This window comes from Hippichthys cyanospilos, chromosome 13 (assembly GCF_059441005.1).
Source record: "Hippichthys cyanospilos isolate Australia breed blue-spotted pipefish chromosome 13, RoL_Hcya_1.0, whole genome shotgun sequence".
In the NCBI taxonomy this organism is placed as follows: Eukaryota; Metazoa; Chordata; class Actinopteri; order Syngnathiformes; family Syngnathidae; genus Hippichthys; species Hippichthys cyanospilos.
This window is the reverse complement of record NC_142381.1, coordinates 13,341,287-13,364,898: the sequence shown is the minus strand read 5'-3', so window position 1 is coordinate 13,364,898 and position 23,612 is coordinate 13,341,287. Positions and strand designations below refer to the sequence as shown.

At 40.2% G+C, this 23,612-nt stretch overlaps 5 protein-coding genes across 7 annotated transcripts; 2 read left to right on the top strand and 3 right to left on the bottom strand.

Moving 5' to 3' along the window:
- Positions 1–130: 130 nt before the first annotated feature.
- On the bottom strand, positions 131–10,899 carry LOC148413911 (protein phosphatase Slingshot homolog 3). Of its 3 annotated transcripts, none has more exons than XM_088432026.1 (17): positions 10,740–10,899; positions 9,850–10,014; positions 8,724–8,761; positions 8,460–8,634; positions 7,365–7,480; positions 7,208–7,276; positions 6,267–6,332; positions 4,971–5,153; positions 4,759–4,852; positions 4,551–4,679; positions 3,777–3,823; positions 3,534–3,680; positions 3,056–3,256; positions 2,721–2,934; positions 2,138–2,200; positions 1,960–2,052; positions 131–987 (listed from the first exon to the last, which is right to left on the bottom strand). In XM_088432026.1, exons 2-17 carry the CDS (start codon positions 9,895–9,897, stop codon positions 850–852), a joined length of 1,821 nt encoding a protein of 606 aa, XP_088288152.1. In that variant the 5' UTR covers positions 9,898–10,014; positions 10,740–10,899; the 3' UTR covers positions 131–849. The 3 variants fall into 3 exon arrangements, with proteins under 3 accessions (XP_088288152.1, XP_088288153.1, XP_088288154.1); XM_088432027.1 differs by having other exon boundaries at positions 4,759–4,849; XM_088432028.1 differs by lacking the exon at positions 10,740–10,899 and adding an exon at positions 9,264–9,346 and having other exon boundaries at positions 9,850–10,010.
- Positions 10,900–11,083: 184 nt separating this feature from the next.
- Positions 11,084–15,876, top strand: grhpra (glyoxylate reductase/hydroxypyruvate reductase a). Its single transcript, XM_088431408.1, has 9 exons — positions 11,084–11,310; positions 11,479–11,609; positions 12,745–12,817; positions 12,898–13,014; positions 13,625–13,713; positions 13,821–13,922; positions 14,058–14,193; positions 15,224–15,354; positions 15,433–15,876. Exons 1-9 carry the CDS (start codon positions 11,225–11,227, stop codon positions 15,552–15,554), a joined length of 987 nt encoding a protein of 328 aa, XP_088287534.1. The 5' UTR covers positions 11,084–11,224; the 3' UTR covers positions 15,555–15,876.
- LOC148413909 (zinc finger and BTB domain-containing protein 5-like) lies at positions 12,376–18,479 on the bottom strand. The gene has a single exon (XM_088431407.1). It carries the CDS (start codon positions 17,719–17,721, stop codon positions 16,012–16,014), a length of 1,710 nt encoding a protein of 569 aa, XP_088287533.1. The 5' UTR covers positions 17,722–18,479; the 3' UTR covers positions 12,376–16,011.
- A 131-nt stretch (positions 18,480–18,610) lies between these two features.
- LOC148413908 (E3 SUMO-protein ligase ZBED1-like) lies at positions 18,611–22,469 on the top strand. Its single transcript, XM_088431406.1, has 2 exons — positions 18,611–18,837; positions 19,694–22,469. The coding sequence occupies exons 1-2, from the start codon at positions 18,632–18,634 to the stop codon at positions 21,345–21,347; spliced, it is 1,860 nt and encodes a 619-aa protein (XP_088287532.1). The 5' UTR covers positions 18,611–18,631; the 3' UTR covers positions 21,348–22,469.
- tomm5 (translocase of outer mitochondrial membrane 5 homolog (yeast)) lies at positions 22,234–23,073 on the bottom strand. The gene is made up of 2 exons (XM_088431409.1): positions 22,863–23,073; positions 22,234–22,546 (listed from the first exon to the last, which is right to left on the bottom strand). The coding sequence occupies exons 1-2, from the start codon at positions 22,981–22,983 to the stop codon at positions 22,512–22,514; spliced, it is 156 nt and encodes a 51-aa protein (XP_088287535.1). The 5' UTR covers positions 22,984–23,073; the 3' UTR covers positions 22,234–22,511.
- Between the last annotated feature and the right edge of the window lie 539 nt (positions 23,074–23,612).

Genomic DNA, 23,612 nt, shown 5'->3' with positions numbered 1-23,612 from the left:
TTTTTTTTCTGTTGTACCTGCCAGCATTCATTCAACTACGAAGCGAATAACGAAAAAAAAGCCGTTAACGCTCATGATGGCCTAATGAGTTGATAATGAAAGCACTGACATTTGAATAAACACAAAAAAATGTCGGTTCATTTTTATTTTCCTTGTGCTTGGAAACACATGAGGTGCACACAGTGGCATTAAAATACAACGGCAGAAGTGGACAGTGTTTATAGAACAGTATTCGCCATAATATAGATTGATGTTGGCTCAGGCTGTTTGACGTGTTGGATAATAAGGTGCGTGCATGTTAAAATCATAAGCTGTGGAAAACAATCAGACCAGCATCTAGATATCCTGCGAAGAGGATATGGGATAATGAAGCAAAATATAAATACACAAGACCAAATACCTGAATAACTTCTCACAAATTGGTACAAACCATCAGCAGTTATTTATCCATGCAACAACATGCAAAAAAATGGGATGGCAAAAATCCAAGCATGTGGCAACAGTCGACGCATACGATAGCTTAAAAACAATATTTTCGGTTAAAAGGCACTCATACATCCGTAATAAAATAGGTCAAACATAAATTTGACAGTGGTTAAGATTACCCATTTGATCAATTAATTTTGGCACGTTAAAAATTGCATAGTTGACATCTGGAGTGTTGAAATGTCATCATAACACTGGATGAAGTAATAAGACAATATCTGCAGCAAAATAACTTTTCATCAGCAGTGAACCGTCATCTCAGTGGCGCGACACGGAAATGCAATCTTGCAATCAACAAAAATCATCCTTGCCGTTTTAGAACAAGTCCTGTTTCAAAAAAGTTTCAAAAGTTCATTTCCCTCTTCAGGGTTTGTCATGAGCAGCGTCCGGGAGACTCCGCGGTTCGGGCGACAGATCCACACAGGCGCTCTGGTGAATCAAACCCTTTCGTCCGTGGCTCCGCCTCCGTTGTCGCGGCGATCGTCGTGGACTGGCAGGCAGCTTTGAAAAGGAAGTTTGGGGATTGTATGAGGAGCCACGTGACATTTATGTGTATTATCACATATAAGGTGCGAATACGTTTTATTATTTATACCTATATAAATATGTATGCAGTATATTAATAGCAGTCAAAAGTTTGGAAACATCCTCAAATTTACATGCTATCACACACATTAACACGGGAAGCTTTTTTTTTTTACATATAAACTTTTAATCCTGGGTACTTATTTATCCATCATCTTTTTTCTTAGTTGCTTTTCCTAATGAGGGTTGGGGGTGTGCTGGAGCCTTTACAAGCAGTCTTTGGACAGTGGGCGCGTCACATCCTGTTGTCTGCCAATCACAGGGCATACTGAGACAAATGACAATTCACACTCACAATCACATCTAAGGGAAATTTGGAGTGTCCAGTAACCTACCCTGCATGTCTTGAAGTATGTGAGAGAAAAATGGAATACCAGGAAAAAAGCCCCACAGGCATGGGGAGAACATGCAAACTTCTCACAAGAAGGGCGAAGCTGGATGCGACCTCACGACCTCTTCACTGTAAAGCGGACGTGGCAAACAGTCTTCCACCGAGTCGCTGTACTTATATTTTTTTTCACTTTTTTATGTGTTATAATAAAGTAGGGTATAAAATGGCCAGCGCTGGATGAGGTAACTTGAAAGTTCACAGCTGGTGAACCGTAAGTCATTCAAGCCCTTTTTCACATCGGAAAATACTTGCTTAGAAGAATCCAGATGATCAAAAATTCCCTTTAGACCAACACTTTTTTAACATAATAATACCGTCAACATTTCATCATGATATCGTGGACATTTTTAAAAAAAGGAAAAACCCGGAATTTGTGAGTGTTTCTTAACTTTTGACTGGATATGGCTCATATTGTTGCAGACTACGCTTCCCAAAAAATATTCAGCATTAAAATGTAAGCAGCCTGAGGCTCGGTGAACATTACGCAAGCCATTTACCTGACTGCATCCTTTGTCCACATCGTCCAGTTCACTAATGGACTGCATGAGGGAAAACAGGTTCATCCTGCCACTGCGACTGACACTTGGAACCTTGGGAGGAAAGACGGAAAAGTTCGAGTCAGATATATGAGTGTGAGCTGCTGCACCGCAGTCTGTGTATTGTGTGTTAGTTTACAGAAATGATGACAGGTGGCGCCGTCTGCCCAGCTTCCTGGTTGGGATCAGGCTGTACAAACACCTGAGGATTAAACATAAGGGAACATGAATGCAAACTGGACAACACAAAACAGACCGATACATATCGCGTACAGTCAAAAATATATTGCATATCGAATTACATTTCCCCATTGGAAATAAACGTCATTAATACTAGTCAAAATACAGTGTATTTTCCATTATATGAAAATCTCCTAAATTGTAGATCAATGCTTACATTGTCAACATTATCAATAAATATTGATGGAAATATTTGGTAAACTGTTTTTATTTGAAACGCATTAGATTTTGTAATTTATATTCTGAAAGGGACTATGTGTCATTTTTCGCATGCGCCTGTGGGAGCTTTAGGGGCATTATGGTAAATGCAGCAATTCACACTAACCCTAACCCTCTGGAGGAGTGCCACCCCCCATGGAATGGAATATATATTTAATGATAACTAGACCTACTTTTTCTTAGAAAAAGCAAAGCAAGTGTTTGTAGATGAATGAATTTGCATTTGAGGGTGTTTCGCAACTTTTGATAATATAACATCTTACCTCTTCCGCACATTCCTCTTGTTCATCACTACTGTCTGTGATGTCATCACCCTCGTCAAGTCCTTCATCCTCCTGCTCTTCATCGTCTTCATCTTCCTCCTCCTCCTCCTCCTCCTCCTCGTCCTCACCTGGCTTCTCTCCATCATCTTTGTGCTCAGATTTCTGCCTTTGGTCTTTGGACTTTCGTCTCCAGAGTAAACTGTGACGCTGCTGGCTGGAATGAAGTTCAAAAAAAGATTTGAAAACTTTATGAAGCCGTTATTTCACAAAGTCGGATGGAATGCCTTTATGAGTTGATACATTTGTTTGGTGTCACACGAGACTTCATTTCTGACCTGGCGTTGAGGATGCCGTTGTAGGTCTGCAGTTGCTTCATGAAGCCATCGTTGGGTTTGATGATGGAGCGGCGATCCCTCACGTAGGCCAACGCCACGTCCAGTGACCAGCGTTGCTGTTTCATGGCGTAGGCGATTACGGTGGATGCGGATCGAGACACTCCCATCTTGCAGTGCACTAACACCGCCTGCCCGCTCTTTCTGTGGCAACAAATAGGTGGAAAATGTTAATAAATTAAAACAGGCAAGGCAGCATCTAATTTATTTAAGCAGTGTAGACACGGCACAATTATCGAATGAAAAGGTCAATAAACTAGAATGGCAGTTCTAAAATTGGTCTATAAATACCCCGGGGGCATCAGAAAATCTAATTGAATGCTTTTTTAATGTCATGGCAGAAACAGTACCGTTTTCTTTTCAAACTGAGAGCAAATTGATTGGAACACGAAATAACGTATTGTGGCATAGCGCGGGTTACCTTGCAGTGTTAATGAAGTTGTATGTGTCGGGCCAGTGAGAGAGGAGGTCAGTGGCTTCTACGTCATACACTCTGATGTTCATGTAGGTGAAAGATTCTGGGAAGAAGTTGTCGATCTCCCTCGTCACATTCAGAATGTAGCCCACACTGTAAAAATAAATGCGCACACAGTAGTGAGACTAAAACTATGGGGGATTTCAGAAGACAGTGGAGCTTTAAAAACAAAACAAAAAAAAAACGGACTTATTTTTCTGCAGTTCCTCAACGTTGGCTGCATTCCATTCGGAGCCCTGAAAGCAGAAGAAAAAAAATGTTGGTCTGATTTTGACAGCACACCTTGATCACCAGCAGACTGCAAAATACATATTACACAAAAAGTGTTGCACAGGTATGTATGTGACTCGGTTGTTCAACAAATTTTCTTCAAATATCTGTTGAATAAAGGGTTTATACCTAACTTAACACAAATGCTAGTTTTTTTTTTTTTTTTAGCCCATCTATAGCGCTCTGTATTCTGTGTTAGCATTTCAATGATGTAACCCCTGTGATATATTTTTTCAGCCAAATACCCTCTTACCAGCACAGGGCATTTTAGGATGATGTTATTCAGCAACTCTAGAAGATAGATTGTGCAATATAATCTGTTTTATTCCTGGCTCATCTGCTGGGAAATTACCTTACAGATGACAAACCCATCCTGATAAACGTTAAAAACATACAACGTTTTGCATAGGAATCACACAAATCAACACAATTCGGCAATATGTTGTTTCATTTTCCAATTAATTTGTTCTTAATTTGAAGAGAAAACTGTAGTGTTCCTGTCAAACCATTAAATTCGCTGATACCTGCAGAGACACTGTTAGAATCTCATGTAACCCCTGAAGTGCCTTCATGCAGCCCCAAGAATACTTGGATCCTCATTTGAGAACCGCTACTTTAGAGGAAGTATGAGCAACTTCATGACTGAAAGTGAAAGCTTCTCCGTACCATTTTAAAATAACAGCACAAACTTACCAAGTAGAGGTAGTCAAAAATCTTTGATGGTTTGTCCATCTGAGCCATGGTGACCAAGATCTCATTGTCAATGTACTCCTTGAACGGCCTCATGTCAAATCCAATTCGGGTCTCCAGGGCTGTGTGGACCTACAACGGGAGGAGAGCGTTTAAACCCACTGTCATGATTTGTTTTTTACCTTTTCTCTCTGCCTCTATGAACTCCTACCATCTTAGATGTGAGGTTATCCAGGTCTTCTGTTCTCATGATGTCTCTCAGGTGCTCCTTGATCAGCGTCTCTTTAGAGTTTCTGTCTGCACTACTGTACATGAAACATAGATTGCTTCGAGACGTTCTATCAAATTGGGTATTTTGGGTGTATGCACGTTAATTATGAACAGGATGTAGACTGAATTCAAGAGTAGTTTGGCCATTATTACTTCTGACCGTCGCTGTCCTTCCTGACCGACTCCAAGTCATTCATGGCTTCCCACTCGTTGCGGCAGAAGCGGTCTGACTCGATGTGCTGGTGGTAGTGCTGGGCCCACTCTAGGCCGCAGCCCGGGATCACGGCTCCTTTGACGGCCCGTTCGCAGCAGCCGTGCAAAGACTGCAGCACTGACCTTGAGGTCGAAAAAAAAAAGAAGATAACTTTTATGGCTGTCAGGCTCTCACATGGCCCAATTTAGAACAGTATGTGTCAGCAGTGTGAGTAAAAAAAAAAAAAGCATGGAATTCGGTATCTTCAGATTTCGAATTGTGCCTTGAAAATAACACTCCACTCCAAAAGCATTGGTACAGTAAGTTCAATTCCTTAGTTTTTGTTGTATACTGAATATGAGATCACACTAAAGGACTTTGCACCTGACACACAACTGACAGGGGAAGACGATGCATTTGGTTGAAAATTAAATAGTGAATCTTATATAAATGTAAAAACCTGGAGAAAAATATCATATGTTGATTTACTGGTCAAACCCAAATGTTTTCACCCTACACCAAAAAATTCCCTCACGGTTCTAATAATTTTGAATGGAGTGTAAACAAAAGTAAGGTGGGGATACAATGCACTGTAGCAGCTTGATGTTCTTCTATTTTTTATGACACATAGTTCACTGCCAGTCCAGTTAAAATGGACCTTTTATTTTGATAGCAGTTACCTCATTCAATCCCAAAGACATATTTCTACGTTAACAGCCCAGGCACTTATTTATATCTTTTTATACATTATTATCAGTCCCAAATATTTGGCTACATTTTTTTATTTGTAAAAATGTCTGGTATTAAATTAGGTAAATAAGAATGGCAGGCAATTGATTACTTTAGGTATTTAAATACTAAATTAATTAAATACTCAAGTAAGAAATGACCTTAACTTTCGTACTTCATTGAGAACTAAAGTAATAAATAACTTTAGTGCACATTTATTTACAGTAATCATATACTTGGAGATTACCTGATGTAATCCGTTACTTTAGTACATAATTACTTAAGTATTCAATTACTTGAGTATTCAATTACCTAAAGTAGCTCACTGAAAGGTAGAAGTGAAGAGATGAAGTATATACTGTAAACACTAAATCGTGCTTGTGTGGGTTCTCAGTTTTCGCACACATTCCAAGAACACGTAACCAAAGATCTAAACTGCCAACAGGTATGAATGAGAGTGTGAATCCAAAGTGGATGAGCATGCAGTGTAAATCAAATTTCATGAAAAAACATTGATTAGAACTCACCACATGGTCTGCATGGAAACTGGCTTAAAAATTCTTGTTTCTTCTGCTGATGTGACACTGAAACCGCTGTGAAGTGGGAAGAGACAGAACCATGATCAGTCAAGTCAAAGCAAGACAAAGAGTGCAACTGCAAGTGATATAAGAAGTGATACTGATAAAATACAATAAATAGGTTGGCTCAAATGACTGCCGTGAAGCGAGAGTTGTGGACAGAGAAAATCTGGACTTGCCATCTGGCATACAGGGCAGATGCCCGGTGAGCTAGCATCTTTTGGGGCTGATGTGGTACTATTGTTATTTTTCTCCATTTTAAAATGAGCATCTTGTTAATCCATTTACAACAGATGCAATGCAATCAATTTCAGTGGGGCAAAATGTCGAGGCCATTTTTTTGTGTCCAGTTCAGTCTTAGAACAAACTGTACAGAGGAAGGTGTAAAAAAGCTAATTAGCACAGTTGGATGTGCAAGTTGATCATGCCGACTCTGTAATAGAACGTCCTTTGTGACACAGCATGTGACAGAGGACTAGCGTGAACACAGCAGGGATATCACTCAGAACGTTTTCACACACTTCAACTGCATCCTCACAGTTAGCGCCAAATAATTTCACATGATCGGACTCTGAGGCTTATGTAAGTGCACGAGCAAGTGTTAAAAGCAGTTAAAAATCACGGGAATTCAGCTCCATAAATAGTAACATTTATTCTTCGTATGTTTTATGGCTAGAATCTCAGTGGTCAGCTCTGTATTTGACTGTGCAGCATATTTTTGGCATATTTACTTCCCCAAAGGAGTTTTATTTTTATGGTATTTTTATGAAGTTCTTATTGGCAGTATTTTAGTATTTCATATTCTTAGATGTTAGCAAGGTGAAAATCGTGTAAAGTGGCCAAAAATCACAAAAAAAAAATCATGAAAATAATAACAATTTAAAAATTACCCATCTCCATCCAAGTACACTTGTGTGTCGCTCCAGACGGGCAGAACCAAGCCAATTGTGCACTCGTCGCTGAAAACATGCAAAGAAACAAAATATGATAAATGAAGCCATTTTGTGGACGGCTGTCAACTTCAAACTCTCGGATGGCTGCGCACACCTGTCCTTCTTGGGGAAATCCATGCCGAGCAAGATGGTCTCATCTTTGTTAGCGAGGGTTGAGACAACGATGAGATACCTGACGCGGACCGGGCTGACGGACTCCAGCTGCACGGCCTGTACCGAGCAAGAATGAGGAGAAGGCAGAGAGCGGGGCAAATTGTTGGATCATAAACCTCAAACCTACAGTTATAATAAATCCTGTAGCCTTCTGTGCTTAAAGTAAAACCAAGTAATTTAGGGTTACACTGGAGTATCAACACCTGCGGTTCTCAAACTTTTTCAAGGACATGCCCCCGTCTAATTTATTAAACTTGCGAACTACATTTATATTGATATATCTCGCAATACTTCAGAAACTCTAAATGATAGAGCGTGTAACATCTACTGTCTTACTCTGGCTTGTCTGCTGGAAACCTGTGTCACTAATGAAAATATGCATCAGTATAAAACTGAAGGCATATAATGTTTTGAAAGGGAGCAAGTCTTTCAGCCTCTTCTTATTTACTTGTAATTTAACAACAACTATGACCTATTTTTTTACCAATTTAGTCAGATCTAATGGCAAAACAGCACCAAACATCGCACTCCTTAAAGTATAACACTTTGTTTGCATAGACACGACCAGATAACTGGTATATCCAGTATTGTGGATTTGCCAAATACAGTAACGTGAACAAAATATTGCAAACAATTCTCAGCATTGGGCAGAATAGCTTAACAGTACAATAACAAACAAATAACTGAATGTTATTTCTAAACACAGGCTTTTAAATATGGCTCATGTATTGGAATTTAATATTCGTACTATTCTTAAATTAACTTGCAAATATATAAATGTAACACACATCCACAACCCTGCCTATCTGTTATTATTTCATGCAGTACTTAGTCAACAAACGTTGCATAGCAGTTTCCATCCATAACATGTTTAAAGCTCATGTGACTGCCCATGTGCAAAAGTGACTTTAGGCTACCGTTCAAGCCAACAATGTATTAATTGTGTAACAACGCGTACAACACTTTTTTTCCATTGCATTGCATGTTTGGGGGGATAATAAACACATACATACAGTATGTAAATAAGAGCCCTCACCAGCTTGATACTGTCTTCCGGTCGAAGCAGCTCAACCATGGCGTGAATGTGTCCGTGCCGCTTGTCTGAAATGCAGTCTTGTTGTTTCTGGGGAGACGGCGTCTCCTCGTGAAGCTCCTCTCGCTGGTCTTCTTCCAGCAGGAGCACTGCTCCCTTCACGAGGGCAAAACTCTCCCTGATGACCAACAAGACACTTTATGATATTCGTGAGCTCACAAAGGCTGAGGTTTCTGAAATGAAAATAATGCTGTGGCAGCAATGTACCTTTTCTGAAATCGACCTCTTCTTTGGGTTGTTTCATCCTTAAGATATCAAATAAATCACAAAGAGAACTCTTAAAGAAGGCTCAGAAATATAAAACCGGTGTTGTGTTTTAACACTTTAAGCGCTGCAAGGCTAATTTTAGTCAATCTAAATTAATTTGTAATATAGCACGTCTGATTTTAACAGGGAATGAAAAAACATCTTGTTTTTCTTAAGTGGTGTTTTAGGCAGTAGACGTTTTAACAGACTTGAAGATCATGTCCAAATTTGGTGTGTGAACAGCTGGGGAAAAAGCATTCTGTCATTTTGAGGGTGAAATATGGTACAACACTGATAAGGTGCGGTGGAAGCCTTAAGTGAGAACACAGACAGAGATAGTGACAAATAAGCAAGGCGAGGGATGCAGAGTGCTGGGATAAAAATCCTGGTCGTGGAATAGAATAGAGGAGAAAATAGAAACACAATACAAAAGAGAGCCTTTTATAGCTAAACTTGTAAAAGGGGCTTCAGGAAAAAGGAAATGTGACACAGCAACATTACCTGTTACGCAACTGACAAGTCCAGACAAAGTCAAGGAGAGAAAAAAAAAAAAAACTAAATCTAAGTGGAGGGCTGGACAGGAGCTAGGAGAAATATGATGGGTATTTGGAAGAGAAGAAGAAAAAGAACACAAGTTAAGATAGCAGCATGATTAACATCTATGATTAAAAAAATATGCAGAAATGAGACTGACTCAGGATGAAACAAATCACCTTTGGCTATCAAGATGAATTCTATATGTTTAAAGATGGATAAACGCAGGAAGATGAGTAAGCCATGAGGCAAAAGCTGATGACACAGCGAGCATTTAGACAGACGGGAAGTGAACCAATTGCACCATCCCTACTGTCATGAATATAAATTAACGTTGATGAAGACGAAAAATATCTGTGGAATGTTTGCTCCCTAAACCTAGTCAATCCTATGAAAACAAAGCATTGCTATTGTACTGATATGGTGTCCTGGTACACACTGGTATTATTGTTCTGAATATATATTTACATATTGATTAAGCAGAGCTTCAAATGTACCAGCATGATGACAAATGACTTTTGACTGAGGACTACAAAGCATGGGGATGACTCACAGGAGCAGTGCTGATGGAGGGGATCCTGTGCAGAGTCAACAAAGCCATTGCACAGTGCACGTGTCGCTCTCCTCCAAGTGCTGCTGGGCTATTGGCAAGTTCAGACAAGTTTTGCTGGTTCCTCTGGCCAAAAACGGGGAGGCACAAACACCTGTAGAATCGTTCCTATAGAAAGACAAACCTATGTGAATATCTATTAAATGAAAAATAAATAGGTAGATCCTAGAGAAGTTTCTTTTTGATTATGTTTTGTGTATGCATAATACCATTACCGTATTTTAATGCACTGGATGTGTAAGAAGACAGGTAGAATTGATAGTTGTTGTTTTTTTTTGCATATGTCTTTGCTTTTAATATTCAGAAAACAGTATGACTACACTTTAAAATGAAATTCAGAAGATTTGAACAATTTTAGGTTTCATGAGGTCTCTAACGGATTAATGGATCATCAAAATAGTTTTTGATTAATGTTGATTCTTGATGAACAAAAGCAGCATAAAAATTCAAAGTGAAAAAAGGCCTGATTTACAACTTTATACAATTCACATCAATAGACTTGACATCAAATAATTTGAATTTACAGTTAAAATCAACTTAGGTTTTCCAACGCGTTATGCGTTTTAATAGTAAGTAATAAATTCTGTAATACTGTAAATTGTTTTAAAGCAGTAAATACGTCGAACTAAAAGCCTATAATTCCTAAAAACAACAACACAAAATAAAAGTCACGTTTTGATGTTGTATTTTCTCCCCGACTGACTATCTTTCGAATACAGTACAGCAAATCTTGTTTGTTAGCCAGTTGCAGCTAGCAAGTAGCTCATGCTTCAAATGCGCAGTTCTGTCAACCAAGACACACAAAGAAACACATGAGGAAAAGAAATACGCACCTTTTAAGTTTACAAACCAGGGCTCCAGCACCTATTCCCGTCTGCTCGTAGCCTAAAAAGTGCCAACCTCGAAGAGGAGAGGGAGGAGTACGACGCTGACAGTTGTCTTCGCTACTCCAGTAGCGTAGTCATACGTACATTACGTACGTAAAATACCATGTGGATACCAGCAAAGTCCGTCTACATTATTTCATACTATTATTACAAGTTGACACATTTGCAAACCATTAAATACGAATACTATATTTTTGTGCGAAAAATAATATCCGTGAACGCAACTGTATGTATATTTATTGTGAAATAAACGCGACGAAACAAAAGGCTTTCATGATGTTTACGCAATGGGCTGTTACTTCCGGGTAGCGTGTGCGCTCGGTTTTGTCAGGGAGTTAGAGGTTATTTATCAACCAGTCGAAATTGCACCAAAGACGCGTATCTTGGGTGTGTGCTAAAGGGACTTAACTCGCAGTTTTTGGCGGAGTAGGATGAAAGCAGTGAGAAAACTTATGAAGGTTTTTGTGACCAGGCAGCTCCCGCCAGAGGGAATGAAAATTCTCTCATCTTCTGGATTGTATGCATAACTTAAATATCTTATTTAGTACTATTTACTAATATACAGTCTCGCAGCATTACACTTGAATGCATGTCCGATAACTAACCTTTCGGTTTCACACAATTCAACGCAGTTTACATGTCATTTACTCTTCACTGATATGATTTTGTCATCATATGGGAATAGGTGTGAGGTGAGCGTTTGGGACTCAGATCGTCCTGTACCACGAGCAGAGCTTCTCAAAGGTGTGCAGGGAGTCCACGGTCTCCTGTGTCTGCTGACAGATAAAATCGATGCAGAGGTTCTAGATGCTGCAGGTACTCCTATTGTGAAATACTGTCATTTTCAGTACATTGAGTTGTGGATTGTGTCTCCATCTTGGTACCTAAATAGATGGGATTCCACACCAATTCAGGCTTGTGCAGTTCTAACCAAATCTTATTCCATGACCTGATGATGCCTTCTCAGATAAGAGGAAAAACGTCTACTCAAGACAACCTGAACTGTCCTGTTCAGATCATTCATTGTCCTAAGAATGACAGGACCCGAATGAATGAAAATATTTACAACCATACTATCACTGTCCCACTTTACTATTGCCAAATGAACAGCAAAAAGTGAAAATAAATGCTAACACCTGTATCGTTCTTCAATTCTCCCATAAAGGTACGTGGACATAGTTACAAATTTAAGTTTTACATATTCAACAATACCTTTCACCTTTTCAGGTTATGACTTGAGGTAATCATTTGATGGAGAATAAATTAGGTATGAGATTTTTCAGAAATGTTCCAGGACTGGTGTTGGAAAAGCTACTTGATATCTCCAAAGTACCATACACTTAACATTTTGTTTCGACAAGGCATGCAGTTGATATCAACACAAAAAATGGCTTTGATAAATGTTAAAAAAAAAATCGAAAAGTAAACCAACATTGTCCCTGCTTGTTGTAAGCCTCTCAAATCTCAAACTCTTTGCATTGACCAGAGTTTACTACACAACCAAATTTTTCCTCATGGGCTTTTATTTCATTGTTGATGGTTCTGACAAGATCATGCAGACAAATTTTTGAGTTCCACACACAGATATACCCTATACAAGAAAATTAATCATTTTCATAGCAAAGAAATGTACAAAATGCACTTCTCAGTTATTGGTACAACTGCACGCCACAGGCTATGGTATTGGAGGAGACCAGGAAATTATGTGAAAACACTGAACAGAAATCAACGTATTCAAGATAGGCGAACTTAATAACTAAGCATGTAGCAAACTCCTTCCAAAGAAGAATCAGCTAAACCAAAGAACAAGTCGCTAATCCAGCAAAGAAGATGTAATTAAACCGAAGATGAAGAAAGGCTCAAATAGAGCGGTTGGTATTGATTCAAATACACAAAACAAAAGGTAAAAAAAATACCAAATACCAAACTGACATTATTTTCTTAAACACAGGACCCAACCTGAAAGTAATCAGCACCTTTTCCGTGGGATACGACCACTTGGCTCTTGATGAAATAAAGAAACGGTCAGAAACTATTTAGATGAAACAATCTATTTGCATAGAAGAGTAAACTGTTAATTTTGTATTTTGTTTGTTTTCAACAGCGGCATTCGTGTCGGCTACACGCCTGACGTCCTGACTGACGCTACAGCTGAACTGACAGTTGCCCTTCTCCTGGCCACTGCTCGCAGACTTCCTGAAGCTGTGGAAGAAGTCAAAAAGTCTGTCCTATGAAGTTACACATATTACACTAATGAGTTTTTTTTTTTTTAGAATTGGCAAAAGTATTCCCACAGTGCAAGAAAAATACACCATGCCCGTATGCATTATTTTTCCACATTTTATCAAGAATTATTGAATGCTACAAGTTTGTAGTTTTGAGCTGGCACAACACCCATCAAACAGGTCTTTTAAATGCGAATGCGATTTAAATGCCGGTTCTTTTTTTAAAAAAAAGATCAGGTTCCATTCATTTGCTTCTCTGGAAATGTTTGATTTCTTGCTTACTGATCCAAGAAGCAACTTCATGCTTTATTTCACCAAAAAAGGGGAAAATTCTTCCAATAGCCGTACTGTATAAATATACATATCGTAGTGCAAAAGAGACCAAAAACGTTACCATAGAGATGTCAAGGGGGCTGCATTGATGATGGACTTGGAATTTCTAAATTCTTTTCAATTCCTATTAATACTGTACTCTTAAATAACACTGTTGCCCAAAACATGAATATTCCATCAGCTCACGTGCTGTTACTCCCTGACATTTTGCTTTATCACTTGAGGAAAGTTAATGACATTAATGTCCCTCATTCATCAAATGATATCTCACAGTGGCGGCTGGAGTTCCTGGACACCACTCTGGATGTGCGGATACGGTCTTTCAGGCAGCACCGTGGGAGTCATTGGATTGGGCCGTATTGGTAAGGCTTCCCTCCTCAATTACTTATCATCTAATTTGCCAGTTTTAATGATGCACATTATTCGTTTTGGACAACTGCCCGTTGGTTACATGATCATTTCTGTTCAGGGATGGCTATTGCTCGACGCCTTATGCCATTTGGAGTGAAGCGGCTGCTTTACTCTGGGAGGACAGCCAAAGCTGAAGCCGCGGAGCTCAATGGAGAATTTGGTAAGAAAATAAAGGAAGCAGAAACATGAAAGACGACAAATAGTGAAGGATGGTTATTCGGGTTCCTTACAGTTTTTGCACAGTGTGTGAGACAGTAATTGAGTCCCTCTCTGCCACTTTGCTTATTTGTCATAGTTCCTCTGGACACACTTTTGACTGAGAGTGACTTTGTTGTTGTTTCGTGTTCACTGACGCCTGAGACACACGGCCTGTGCGACAAGGCCTTCTTCAGTAAGATGAAAAAAACTGCTGTGTTCATCAACTCAAGCAGGTACAACGATTACATGATTAATCCACAACTAACCGATAGACAGACCTGGCAATATATCGATTTATTTTTTTTTTTTTGTTACAGGCGATTTTACAAATAACAATTTCAATGTTTTCTTCCTTTTGTTTGTTTGCTGCAGCGCGTTTTGCCCTCACGAGCGTCCATAGTTTTCACAATCCTATTGTTTCCATCAAAATCACACCAAACAAAAGGCTAGCGTAACATGGCCACGTCAAAAGAAAGCAAACTGCTTGTTCTTAAAAAAACAGGAGTTGTATTGGCAGTGGTTTGGAAGTCGTTTGGATTTGCGGCGACAGACGCGGAACAAGTACCGGCGGAACATGAGTTCAAAGTCTGTTGCAACAAAAGGCAGCAGCATAACAAACTTAGTCCTGCAACTAAAACAGAGGCACCTACCTGAGTGGGTAAATTGTCAACATAAATGCATGAACCAATAAATTCTCTAAAAAAAAATCAGGTTACTATGTAGGAGTATTTTATCCAAATAATGTTGTTGGGGGTGTGGTAGGTCAACACTTGACCATGTTACGGACCAACCTTCTAACCAAATGAAGAAAAATGATAGTGCTTTTTGTGTTGTCAATTTTCAAATCAAAAATTTTTAATTAAATATTTTTACAATTTTTATTCATCGATTGACTGATTACAAATATAATAGTTAGTGGCAGCCCTAAATTAATGAATTTACAAAAATACTACATCTCTGAATTTAGATGGCATTTCAGCATTTGCGCATGTTGCAAATCTCTTTGGTTTTTCTTTTGTTTTACAATTAAAAGATTTTACACATTATTTAGCTTACTTTGTCCTTGATTTATTTATTATTTTTTTACCAAATCTTCCTAAATAATCTGGAGCTGTTCAATATTAACATTTATCAAATAGCATGACTAAAAGTCTGTGTCTTTAGCATACCTAAACCAATTTGTTGGATCCCATGGAAATTGTAATGTAACGAATAGTCATGTACTAGATTCACAAGAATGACCTTCTCAACTTCTTTGTCAAGGGGTGCTGTAGTCAACCAGGAGGATCTGTATGAGGCTCTGACCAGTGGGAAAATTGTTGCGGCCGGCCTGGATGTAACAACACCTGAGCCGTTACCGACAAACCACCCGCTTCTTACACTTAAAAACTGCGGTGAGTAAGGAGTGTTAAATTTAGACCTGTCTGTGTCCACTTTTTTTTTTGCTCAATTCTTCTTTCGGTGCAAAACAGTGGTTTTGCCACACATCGGCAGCGCCACCTACTCCACAAGAGGCGTTATGGCTTCCTTGGCAGCCCATAACCTGCTGGAGGGTTTGAAGGGGGCACAAATGCCCAATGAACTCATCTTCTAGAACTTGAAATGGACCGGCCAACATACCTGGTGCTGCTTGGATGGCACAGTAAATACATTTTGCGACATAAATGGAAGACCAGAGTGAATTGGATTTGAGTTGCGCTAGTTCCAAAATTACATTTCTTTGCATATGAGATCTGTTACAAACCCACAAACAGCACTTTAAGAAACTCTGTATACAAATAAGAATCATTGATTGGCTGTCTTTTTCTAACTGACAACAGTTGTATGTGGATTTTTCTACATTGAATTTCATTTCCAGTTGATCGTGTCCAACAAGTCATTTTCCTGTGAATAAACAATTACATGAGCAAATCGCAGTTTCTTTATGCGTCATTGTCAGTGAATTGAGAAGTGGCGATCTTCTTATTTTATTTCATACAGTACATGAATTAGAATGCAGGAAGGTTGAGAACATTATCCACGTATGAAATTCAAGATTTGTAGTTATCTTTCTAAATCAAACAGGAATTCCTGGAGTGCTTGTACAAATGTGACGACTGGCTGAAGCGTTTCCCACACTTGGGACAAGGGTAAGGCTTCTCTCCTGTGTGGATACGGATATGTTTCTTACAGTCCGCCAAGTTTGCAAATGTCTTGGAGCAGATTTTGCAGGCGTATTTTTTGTCTCCTTCCACGAGAAGTACGTTAACTTCTGCCGCCGCTTTCTTGCACTTGGACAACACGTCCTCAGAAGCCCGGGTCAGAGGCGCTTTACCGGACCCAGATGATTCGGAAGCTGCTGAGGGATTCTCTTTGGATACCGGCACCGCTTTTGGGGCGATGCGACGGAAAGTGATTCCGCTTGACTGCGCTTGTCCCTTTGCGGATCTCGAAGCCTCCAGGCTGAGGAATCCTGTTAAGGAGTTGCGTGCAGGCGGGAGGATGAGTGTGTCGTTAAATGGAGGAAGCTGTTGCAAAGGGAGTGAAGTTACTGGGAAAACGAGATTGGAATCCGACGCTTGAACGGAAGAAGTGTTTGAGTTTTGACACGGGAGCCCCACGTCGCTGATGGCAGCTGCCGTCAAACTTGCTTCTTCCTCCGGAACGTTTATCTCGCTGTCCTGACCGGAATTCAGGAAGCAAGAAAGGGCCAGTTCAGTGGGGCTGTCAATTCTCTCACCCTCGCGTGTTTCGCCGCACTCTTTTTCAGGAAGATTTGAGTCCAACTGAGATTGTAAACAACTGATGTCTCCATTTAGGCTCCTTATATTATCAGCATTTACTTCAGGTGAGTCCCGTGGAGGGGATGATATGGAAAAATCAAGAGAGGGCATGTTTTCTTTTTTTATGTCCATAACCTCTACAGTTGGTTCTCCTTCATCTTTGACAAAAGTCTCCCAACCTGTGCTGCTATCTGACTGACTCGGCAGTTGAATCTCCTCTGAGTCGGTCATGGTTATGCCGTATTTTTCCTCAGTCTCATCCAAGTGGCCCTCGCAGATGTTTATTGTTGTCTCTAAGTGGTTGGAAGTTAGCAGCTCCTCATTGGCTGTGCTTCGGGTCACGATTGGAGAACTTTCATCATCTCCAGAAACTCTGCAGGTCCTCTTCCTATTACTCAGCCTGTCCTCATGAAACTTTCTCTTTTGCTCGGAGGAATCTTCCCCTGACTGGCTCACCTCTACTCCCTCCTCGTCCAGTAGTTCCACAGACGTGAGCTGGGTTTGAGAGGACGGCTGCTCCTGCCGTTGCATCGTCTGCCAACCTATAGGTGCCGTGGTCGGGAAGTTTTTTCTGGACAGGTGGAGTTTGCAGGCCTTGACCACAGAGTTGAGGTGAAGGTGTGAGGCGGCCAGCAGCACATCCATCACGTTGGAGGCCCCGAGTGACAAATTGGATGTGTAGATCATGTCCAGCAGGGTGGAAAAGGCCTCGGGAGTCACCACCTCTGGGTCGAGCACCATCACACCAGGACTTCCGAATTTATCCACGCTTTGTCCACCAGCATCGTCTGCACCATCACTGGAGGTAATGAGCGCCTTGAAGTGGGAGCTGCATGCTGCTAGGATGGCGCGGTGTGCATGAAACTTGTGGCCTCCCACCTCCACCACACAGTCACACATTTGAGCGTGGAGCCGCTGAAGGTTCAGCTGCTGGAAAATGTGTTGGAAGTGACTTGGAAAGTCCATACTGCAGCCTTCTGCTGAATCGCAGATCTTCATTGGACTGAATGATTTTATCTTTTTTTTTTTTTTAAATACCCAATGAATAATTCATTTGTTGATAATCCTCTGTATGTGATCCTGCTATGTGATTTTAACGTTGCAGTTGTTTAGTAATTTTGCATATCATATGTTAGGTTCCTGTAGCCTGCGTTTGGACTTTCGCATTAAACATTAGCCTTAAGATTTCATTTAAGTAGGTTTTCGTCAAACATTTTTGTGTTTAAATATACAGCGTTTGAATCCTTTGTTTATGTAAATTTTACGGTAAACCTTTACTGGATTAACAAAAATAAATATTTAGAAGGGTGTCCTTGGGAATATTTTTAACGGCATTTTGTAAAACATTTGTTTAATACGTGTGGGAGTGGGGCAACCTTTTGAAAATAGTCTCCAAAATGTAAAAAAAAAAAAAGCAAGAATAAAGCTACACTACGCTAACGTCTACGAAGGCGCGACTGACATCATAACACGTAGAAAGGTATGAAATTTGCTGAAAACGGCATCCCAGTCTGACCTCTCAGTCACATCAACACGCTAACGTTCATTGTCTGCATCCGAGGTTCAAGCAGAAGCTCACGCTCTGTGTGGAGATGTAGTCTTCGAAACCCGATCGAATTTAAGGAATCGATACGCTGCTCAACATGTCGATCCATAAAGCGCTGTTAATTCTTGATGCATGGAAGCTCCCAAAAGATGTAAAAGGAGCCAACGGTTGTCGGAAAGTGTGCGAAGGATTTTCGCTCATTCGCTTGAAAATCCAAAATGAATGCAATCCACATATTAATGCAACATTACCACCAAGTGGTCATAATGTGAACGCACAACTAACTCGGAACCACTGCAGGAGAACAACCTTTTCCAAACGGACTGTTTTTGCAGACCCGAACGTCGGCATCAAGTTGGCGCGATGGCCGACTCTCAAGAAACCGTCCGTAAAAAACAGAAAATGTCTAAAGTTTGGGATCATTTCAGACTTAAAGAATACAACATAGTGCAATGTGACCACTGCCAAGCAGAACTTGCATTCCACAGTAGCACGTCCACGATGATTTCGCATCTGAACCGAAAGCATCCAGTCATTGTTTCCAGCTCAACAAACGTCGACTACCCAAGGTAACATTTGTTTGCACGCATGTCAACCATCCATTCATCATCATCTTTACTAGCAGCCGTAGCCTGATGTCTGTCAATGTGCTAAAATGCAGAAACAAGTTCCAGTGGCGATCCTCGCTTGAATGCCTCTCTCCTCCCTCCATATATACCCAGTTACAATAAAAATCAGTCATATAATTATTTCAGTAATGGAAAACGTAAAAACAGATCTTGTTGTCAAGTTATTTGGGAGTAAAGGTTAGTGCTTTGAATTTATCAAGCTATATTATGTGTATGACGTTAATTTGCAAGTGATTATAGGGCTACTTTACAACATTTGTTATGGATAGACATGTTACAGGATCATGTACAAATAAATGATTTTCATGTGTGTTAACAAAAAAAAAAATCCCCAGACAGCATGATCTTATTCATGCACATACGCCCACTCGACACACACTCAATGGGAAAAGGAATGAAAAATAAGTAAATTAATAAATAAAATGAACATATACATACATATAAACCTATGCATGCTTAATCACTCATGCATTCAAAAAAGTAACATGCAAGATATACAGCAATACACACGCAGGCCATGGTAAGGTGTTTATTTAAAAAAAAAAACTCAAACAGAAGTGCTAGAATTCTCAAAATGGTCAGAAAGGGGCGCCAGGTCTAGTAAAATCGTATTGCTGAGCCTTGGACCGTGAATCATATCTTTTCCAAGTCCATGCCCAGCATTACATCCCTCATCCAGTGTGCATAAGAGGGGAGAGCCGGATCCTTCCATTTTAGTAAAATACATCTCCTGGCACTTAGGGTTAAAAACGAAAGATGAATGTTATTTTTACTTTCTTTATTTTTTCTTTTTTAGCTCCCCCAGCACATTACCTGCTCGGATAGTTCCGTCCTGCTCTGTTAAAGAAGCTGCCTTGTTAACAGAGAGCATTTTGGACATGCTGGTGACTGATATGCGTCCACTAACCATGGTGGAAGACAAGGGATTCAGAAAGATGATTTCGACTTTTAACCCGAAATACACCATACCATCAATAACTTATTTCACAAATATGATGGAGAGGAGGCACCAAGAAATGATAGAGAAATTGAAAAATGTCCTCCAGGCCACAAACTTTGTTGCTCTGACTACAGACATTTGGACAAGTGTGGCCACTGAGACCTATCTTGGGGTGACATGTCATTTCTTGGGGGAAGATTGGGAGATGAAGTCCCTCTACCTAACGACGATGCGTCTCGAAGAAAGGCACACGGCTGCCTATATTGCAGACTGGCTGGAAGAGACTGCTGCCAAATTTCTAGTTCCATTGCCAAAGGTGAAGGCAGTCGTCCATGACAATGAGGCCAACGTAGCGGGGGCGGCTGGGATTTTGAAGGAGAGACATGGCTGGGATTCTGTGATTTGCTCAGAGCACACTCTGAATTCAGTTGTTCAGAGTACGCTTAAAAACAAAGAAACCATCGCTGATTGTTTACATTCTGCTAGACGCCTAGTTGAACATTTTCAGAGAAGTGAGCTGGCTTGCAGCAAACTAAAAGAAAAGCAGCAACAAATGGGAATGCCGCCACAAATGTTAATCCAGGATGTGAGTAATCGGTGGAGCAGCACGTATCGCATGCTGTCCAGGCTGCTGGGAGAAAGATGGCCCGTGACCGCGGCTCTCTCCGACCCCGCCGTCACCAAAGAACACTACCTGGATCTCGATCCGGAGCAGTGGAACCTCAGTGAAGAGCTGACTCAGGTCCTCAGGCCATTTGAAGGAGCGGCCGAGTTTCTCAGCGGGGAGCAATGCGCTACTCTCTCCGCTCTTCCACAACTGGTACACAATCTTAAGAAATCAACGCTGAGTTCAGATTGTAAAACCGAATCGGTCAAGGACTTCCAGGCTCAAATGGCGGAACAAATCACAGAGAGGTGGCAAAAACTCTTTTCATTTCAACCCGAAGCTCCTAACACTGTCCTCCTGGCTGCCGCTTTGGACCCAAGATTTCGAAAGCTGAAGTTTTTGCCCGCCGAGGATGTGTTTAAGGTTCAGTGTACGATCCAGTCCATGGCACTCGCTGTTAAAAAGGAAGCACGACGGTCAAATGAAAGCGAAAGTGAAGCCAGCGCCAAAACAAAAGAGCGTTTAGGTGTGAAATATGGAACACTGCTCAAAAGTATTCTGGGATCATCTTCAGACTCCAGCAGCAGTGAGGAGGAGGAGGACGACGAAGAAGATGAAGATCAGCAGCTGAGTCAAGCCGTGCAGAAGGAGGTCTTGCAGTATTTTGGAGAACAGCCCCTCTCCAAAAAGGAGAATCCGCTGCCATGGTGGAGAGCAAACGCAGCACGATATCCCACCTTGGCAAAGCTGGCCAGGTCGTTTTTGAGTATCCCAGCGACGTCAACATCTTCAGAGAGGTTGTTCTCCGCTGCTGGGAACACCGCCTCAAATCGAAAGGCAAGCCTTGGATTGGACCAAGTTGATATGTTGACTTTTCTCCATTGTAATCACACACTTTTATAATGGCTCAAAGTTGGACTCAAAGGCAACCCATAGCCCCACCTACCTCATTTGGTTACCTTTTAGTTTGTGTTTTGATTGCTGCATCTAAGCTTCAAGGCAAAGTCAAACCCCCACATTTTACAATGTGTTTTCTGCAACCCGTCAACACAGTAGTATTACTGCTAGGAAATAAGCAGAGACATCTTTTTGGCTCACATTGCTAATATCACATGAGAAAACAGGCGAGTTGTGATCGGTCATTGCCAGAGCAACTATGCCATTTTCAGGTGATAGCAGGAGGCAAAATGGCTGCTACATGAGCTGGATAATAATTTGGATGGAGCTTCCTGCTGTATTTATATTCCATGAGCTGATTTTTAATCAGAAGGCCGTCTCAAGACTAATGGAGCCATATATTATGGTCAAGAACATTTTTTGGTTGGCTTACCCTTTTAATTTTTTTTTTGTCGTAATATTAGGTTTGAAGTGCTTTTTGTAAATCAAGTCATTTTGATTACATAAGTGTTTTGCTTCATCCACTGAGCTGTTTTAAACTGATCCTGTTGACCTAGACTGAATACTTCCAAGTTGTTGTCACAGGTTTTATAAATATTAAAAAAACACCTCTTTCTTACATTTTTCTGATGGTGCAGACTGTAGAAAATGTTTGGATGTCCCAGTTTTGAAATGTATGACTTTTAGATTTTATTTTTCTGTAAAATTCCAATTTGAGACATAAGTGCAACTAACATTTTTAAAATTACTTTTTTTAAATTGCATTTTATGAAAATGGTGGACAATTTCTACTGTGCTGTATTATATTGAGTTGAGGTGCTAATTTGACCCTCTCATGGGACAATCAAACTATGCATCAGACGGTGGCACACTGAACACATAAAACACAGAATTAAAATAAAACATCACATTTAATCCAATAGATTTTTATCCAATATATCGAGAATGACTGTTCAACCCAATAAATGTTTTGTTGAAAAATCAATACAATGAGTATATTTAAACACCAAGGGGCAAACGAACACAATGAAAATGAATATTGCGTGCAGTTGGACAGATGGACATCCTCCAAGTCGTAAAGATGGACAGAAGGTAGACATCCCTCCACATATTGTGTTCCACACAGCCTCTGGCATGGGAGAGCCTCAGGATGGAAGGAAGATGCCCCTCTCAAATACTGTCCAACTGTTTTAATACAAATGGAGCTGTGAATAGAGGGATTTGTGATCGTTAGCAACGGTTTAAAAATGAGTTTTGAAATAAGAAAGGGATTTATCCTTTTAGTGTTTTCAAAAAAGTGGCATTCCATCAACTCAAACCATCCATAATGCATTTCACTCATTTGCAACCATAATTGTGGTCACCTTAATAAAGAGAATTCTCTGGATTTTAGCGATTACCGTAGCCAAACATTCAACTCGTCTAGGCTCTTTCATAATTACTAGGAAAATATCACTTAGCGAGATTGCATTATTCTTATTTGTGTTTAGTGGTATTCTAATGTCATCTGTGCGTACTCACTGGCTCTCAGTAGAGCAACATAAATGAGAAAATTTCGTAAAGACGAGACGACATCTTGTCGCATTTTCTTCTTCATTTCCTCTGGATCCATTTTAGGCCCGAGTCCTTCCAATTTGAACATGATCGATGTGGATTATATGAAATTTGGTCTACGTTTTGCTTTCAAGACAAGGTTGCGGTGTTTCAATAGCATGGGAAGAAACGCCGTGACCCGGAAATAGACGGCGGAAGTAGTTTAGATCAAATATGGCGTCCATATAGAGTCAAAAAGCACGTAGAAAAAAGCGAAATTAATTTAAAAACGGAAGAATTAAAGTTTAATTTGCAGCTCGTCAAATAGATAACGTTCAAAAACACATATCCACAGTACTCGAACATTCAGTTTTAATAGACCCCCCCCAAAATAAAGAAAGAAAATAACGCGCGGCAAGAGTGCCTTTCAATGGTACAGCTCACCAAAAAGAAATATCAATAACAGTAATTGCTTCTTATCTCCACAATCGTGTTGAATTACGTATGTTTAATATTAAAAAACAACAACAAAAAAACCCTCCTGAAATTGGACACGATGAAACGAAATTGTAAACAGTACAAAAAAATTCTCAACAAACATTTGTTGTTCTGAAAAAAAAAAAAAACGTTGCGAAATCAACAGTGTCGTGTTACGCACTGCATTGATGGTGATGTTGCATATTGCTGTCTGACCTTGCAAAGGGAGGGGTAGGGGTCCATTGGGCAGACGACAGAGAG

What these genes read in the sequence shown, in the direction of transcription:
- LOC148413908 (XM_088431406.1), top strand. Translation starts at nt 18,632, where the DNA reads ATGGCCGACTCTCAAGAAACCGTCCGTAAAAAACAGAAAATGTCTAAA. An exon ending in ACAAACGTCGACTACCCAAG is followed by an intron (nt 18,838 to 19,693) that starts GTAACATTTGTT and finishes TTTCTTTTTTAG; the next exon opens with CTCCCCCAGCACATTACCTG.
- LOC148413911 (XM_088432026.1), bottom strand. Translation starts at nt 9,897, where the DNA reads ATGGCTTTGTTGACTCTGCACAGGATCCCCTCCATCAGCACTGCTCCT. An exon ending in AAGGACAGCGACGGTCAGAA is followed by an intron (nt 4,853 to 4,970) that starts GTAATAATGGCC and finishes TTTCATGTACAG; the next exon opens with TAGTGCAGACAGAAACTCTA. An exon ending in AACGGCATCCTCAACGCCAG is followed by an intron (nt 2,935 to 3,055) that starts GTCAGAAATGAA and finishes ACTTCATTCCAG; the next exon opens with CCAGCAGCGTCACAGTTTAC.
- grhpra (XM_088431408.1), top strand. Translation starts at nt 11,225, where the DNA reads ATGAAAGCAGTGAGAAAACTTATGAAGGTTTTTGTGACCAGGCAGCTC. An exon ending in AGAGGTTCTAGATGCTGCAG is followed by an intron (nt 11,610 to 12,744) that starts GTACTCCTATTG and finishes TCTTAAACACAG; the next exon opens with GACCCAACCTGAAAGTAATC. An exon ending in TCTTACACTTAAAAACTGCG is followed by an intron (nt 15,355 to 15,432) that starts GTGAGTAAGGAG and finishes GGTGCAAAACAG; the next exon opens with TGGTTTTGCCACACATCGGC.
- LOC148413909 (XM_088431407.1), bottom strand. Translation starts at nt 17,721, where the DNA reads ATGAAGATCTGCGATTCAGCAGAAGGCTGCAGTATGGACTTTCCAAGT.
- tomm5 (XM_088431409.1), bottom strand. Translation starts at nt 22,983, where the DNA reads ATGTTCAAATTGGAAGGACTCGGGCCTAAAATGGATCCAGAGGAAATG. An exon ending in TGTTGCTCTACTGAGAGCCA is followed by an intron (nt 22,547 to 22,862) that starts GTGAGTACGCAC and finishes CTCTATTCACAG; the next exon opens with CTCCATTTGTATTAAAACAG.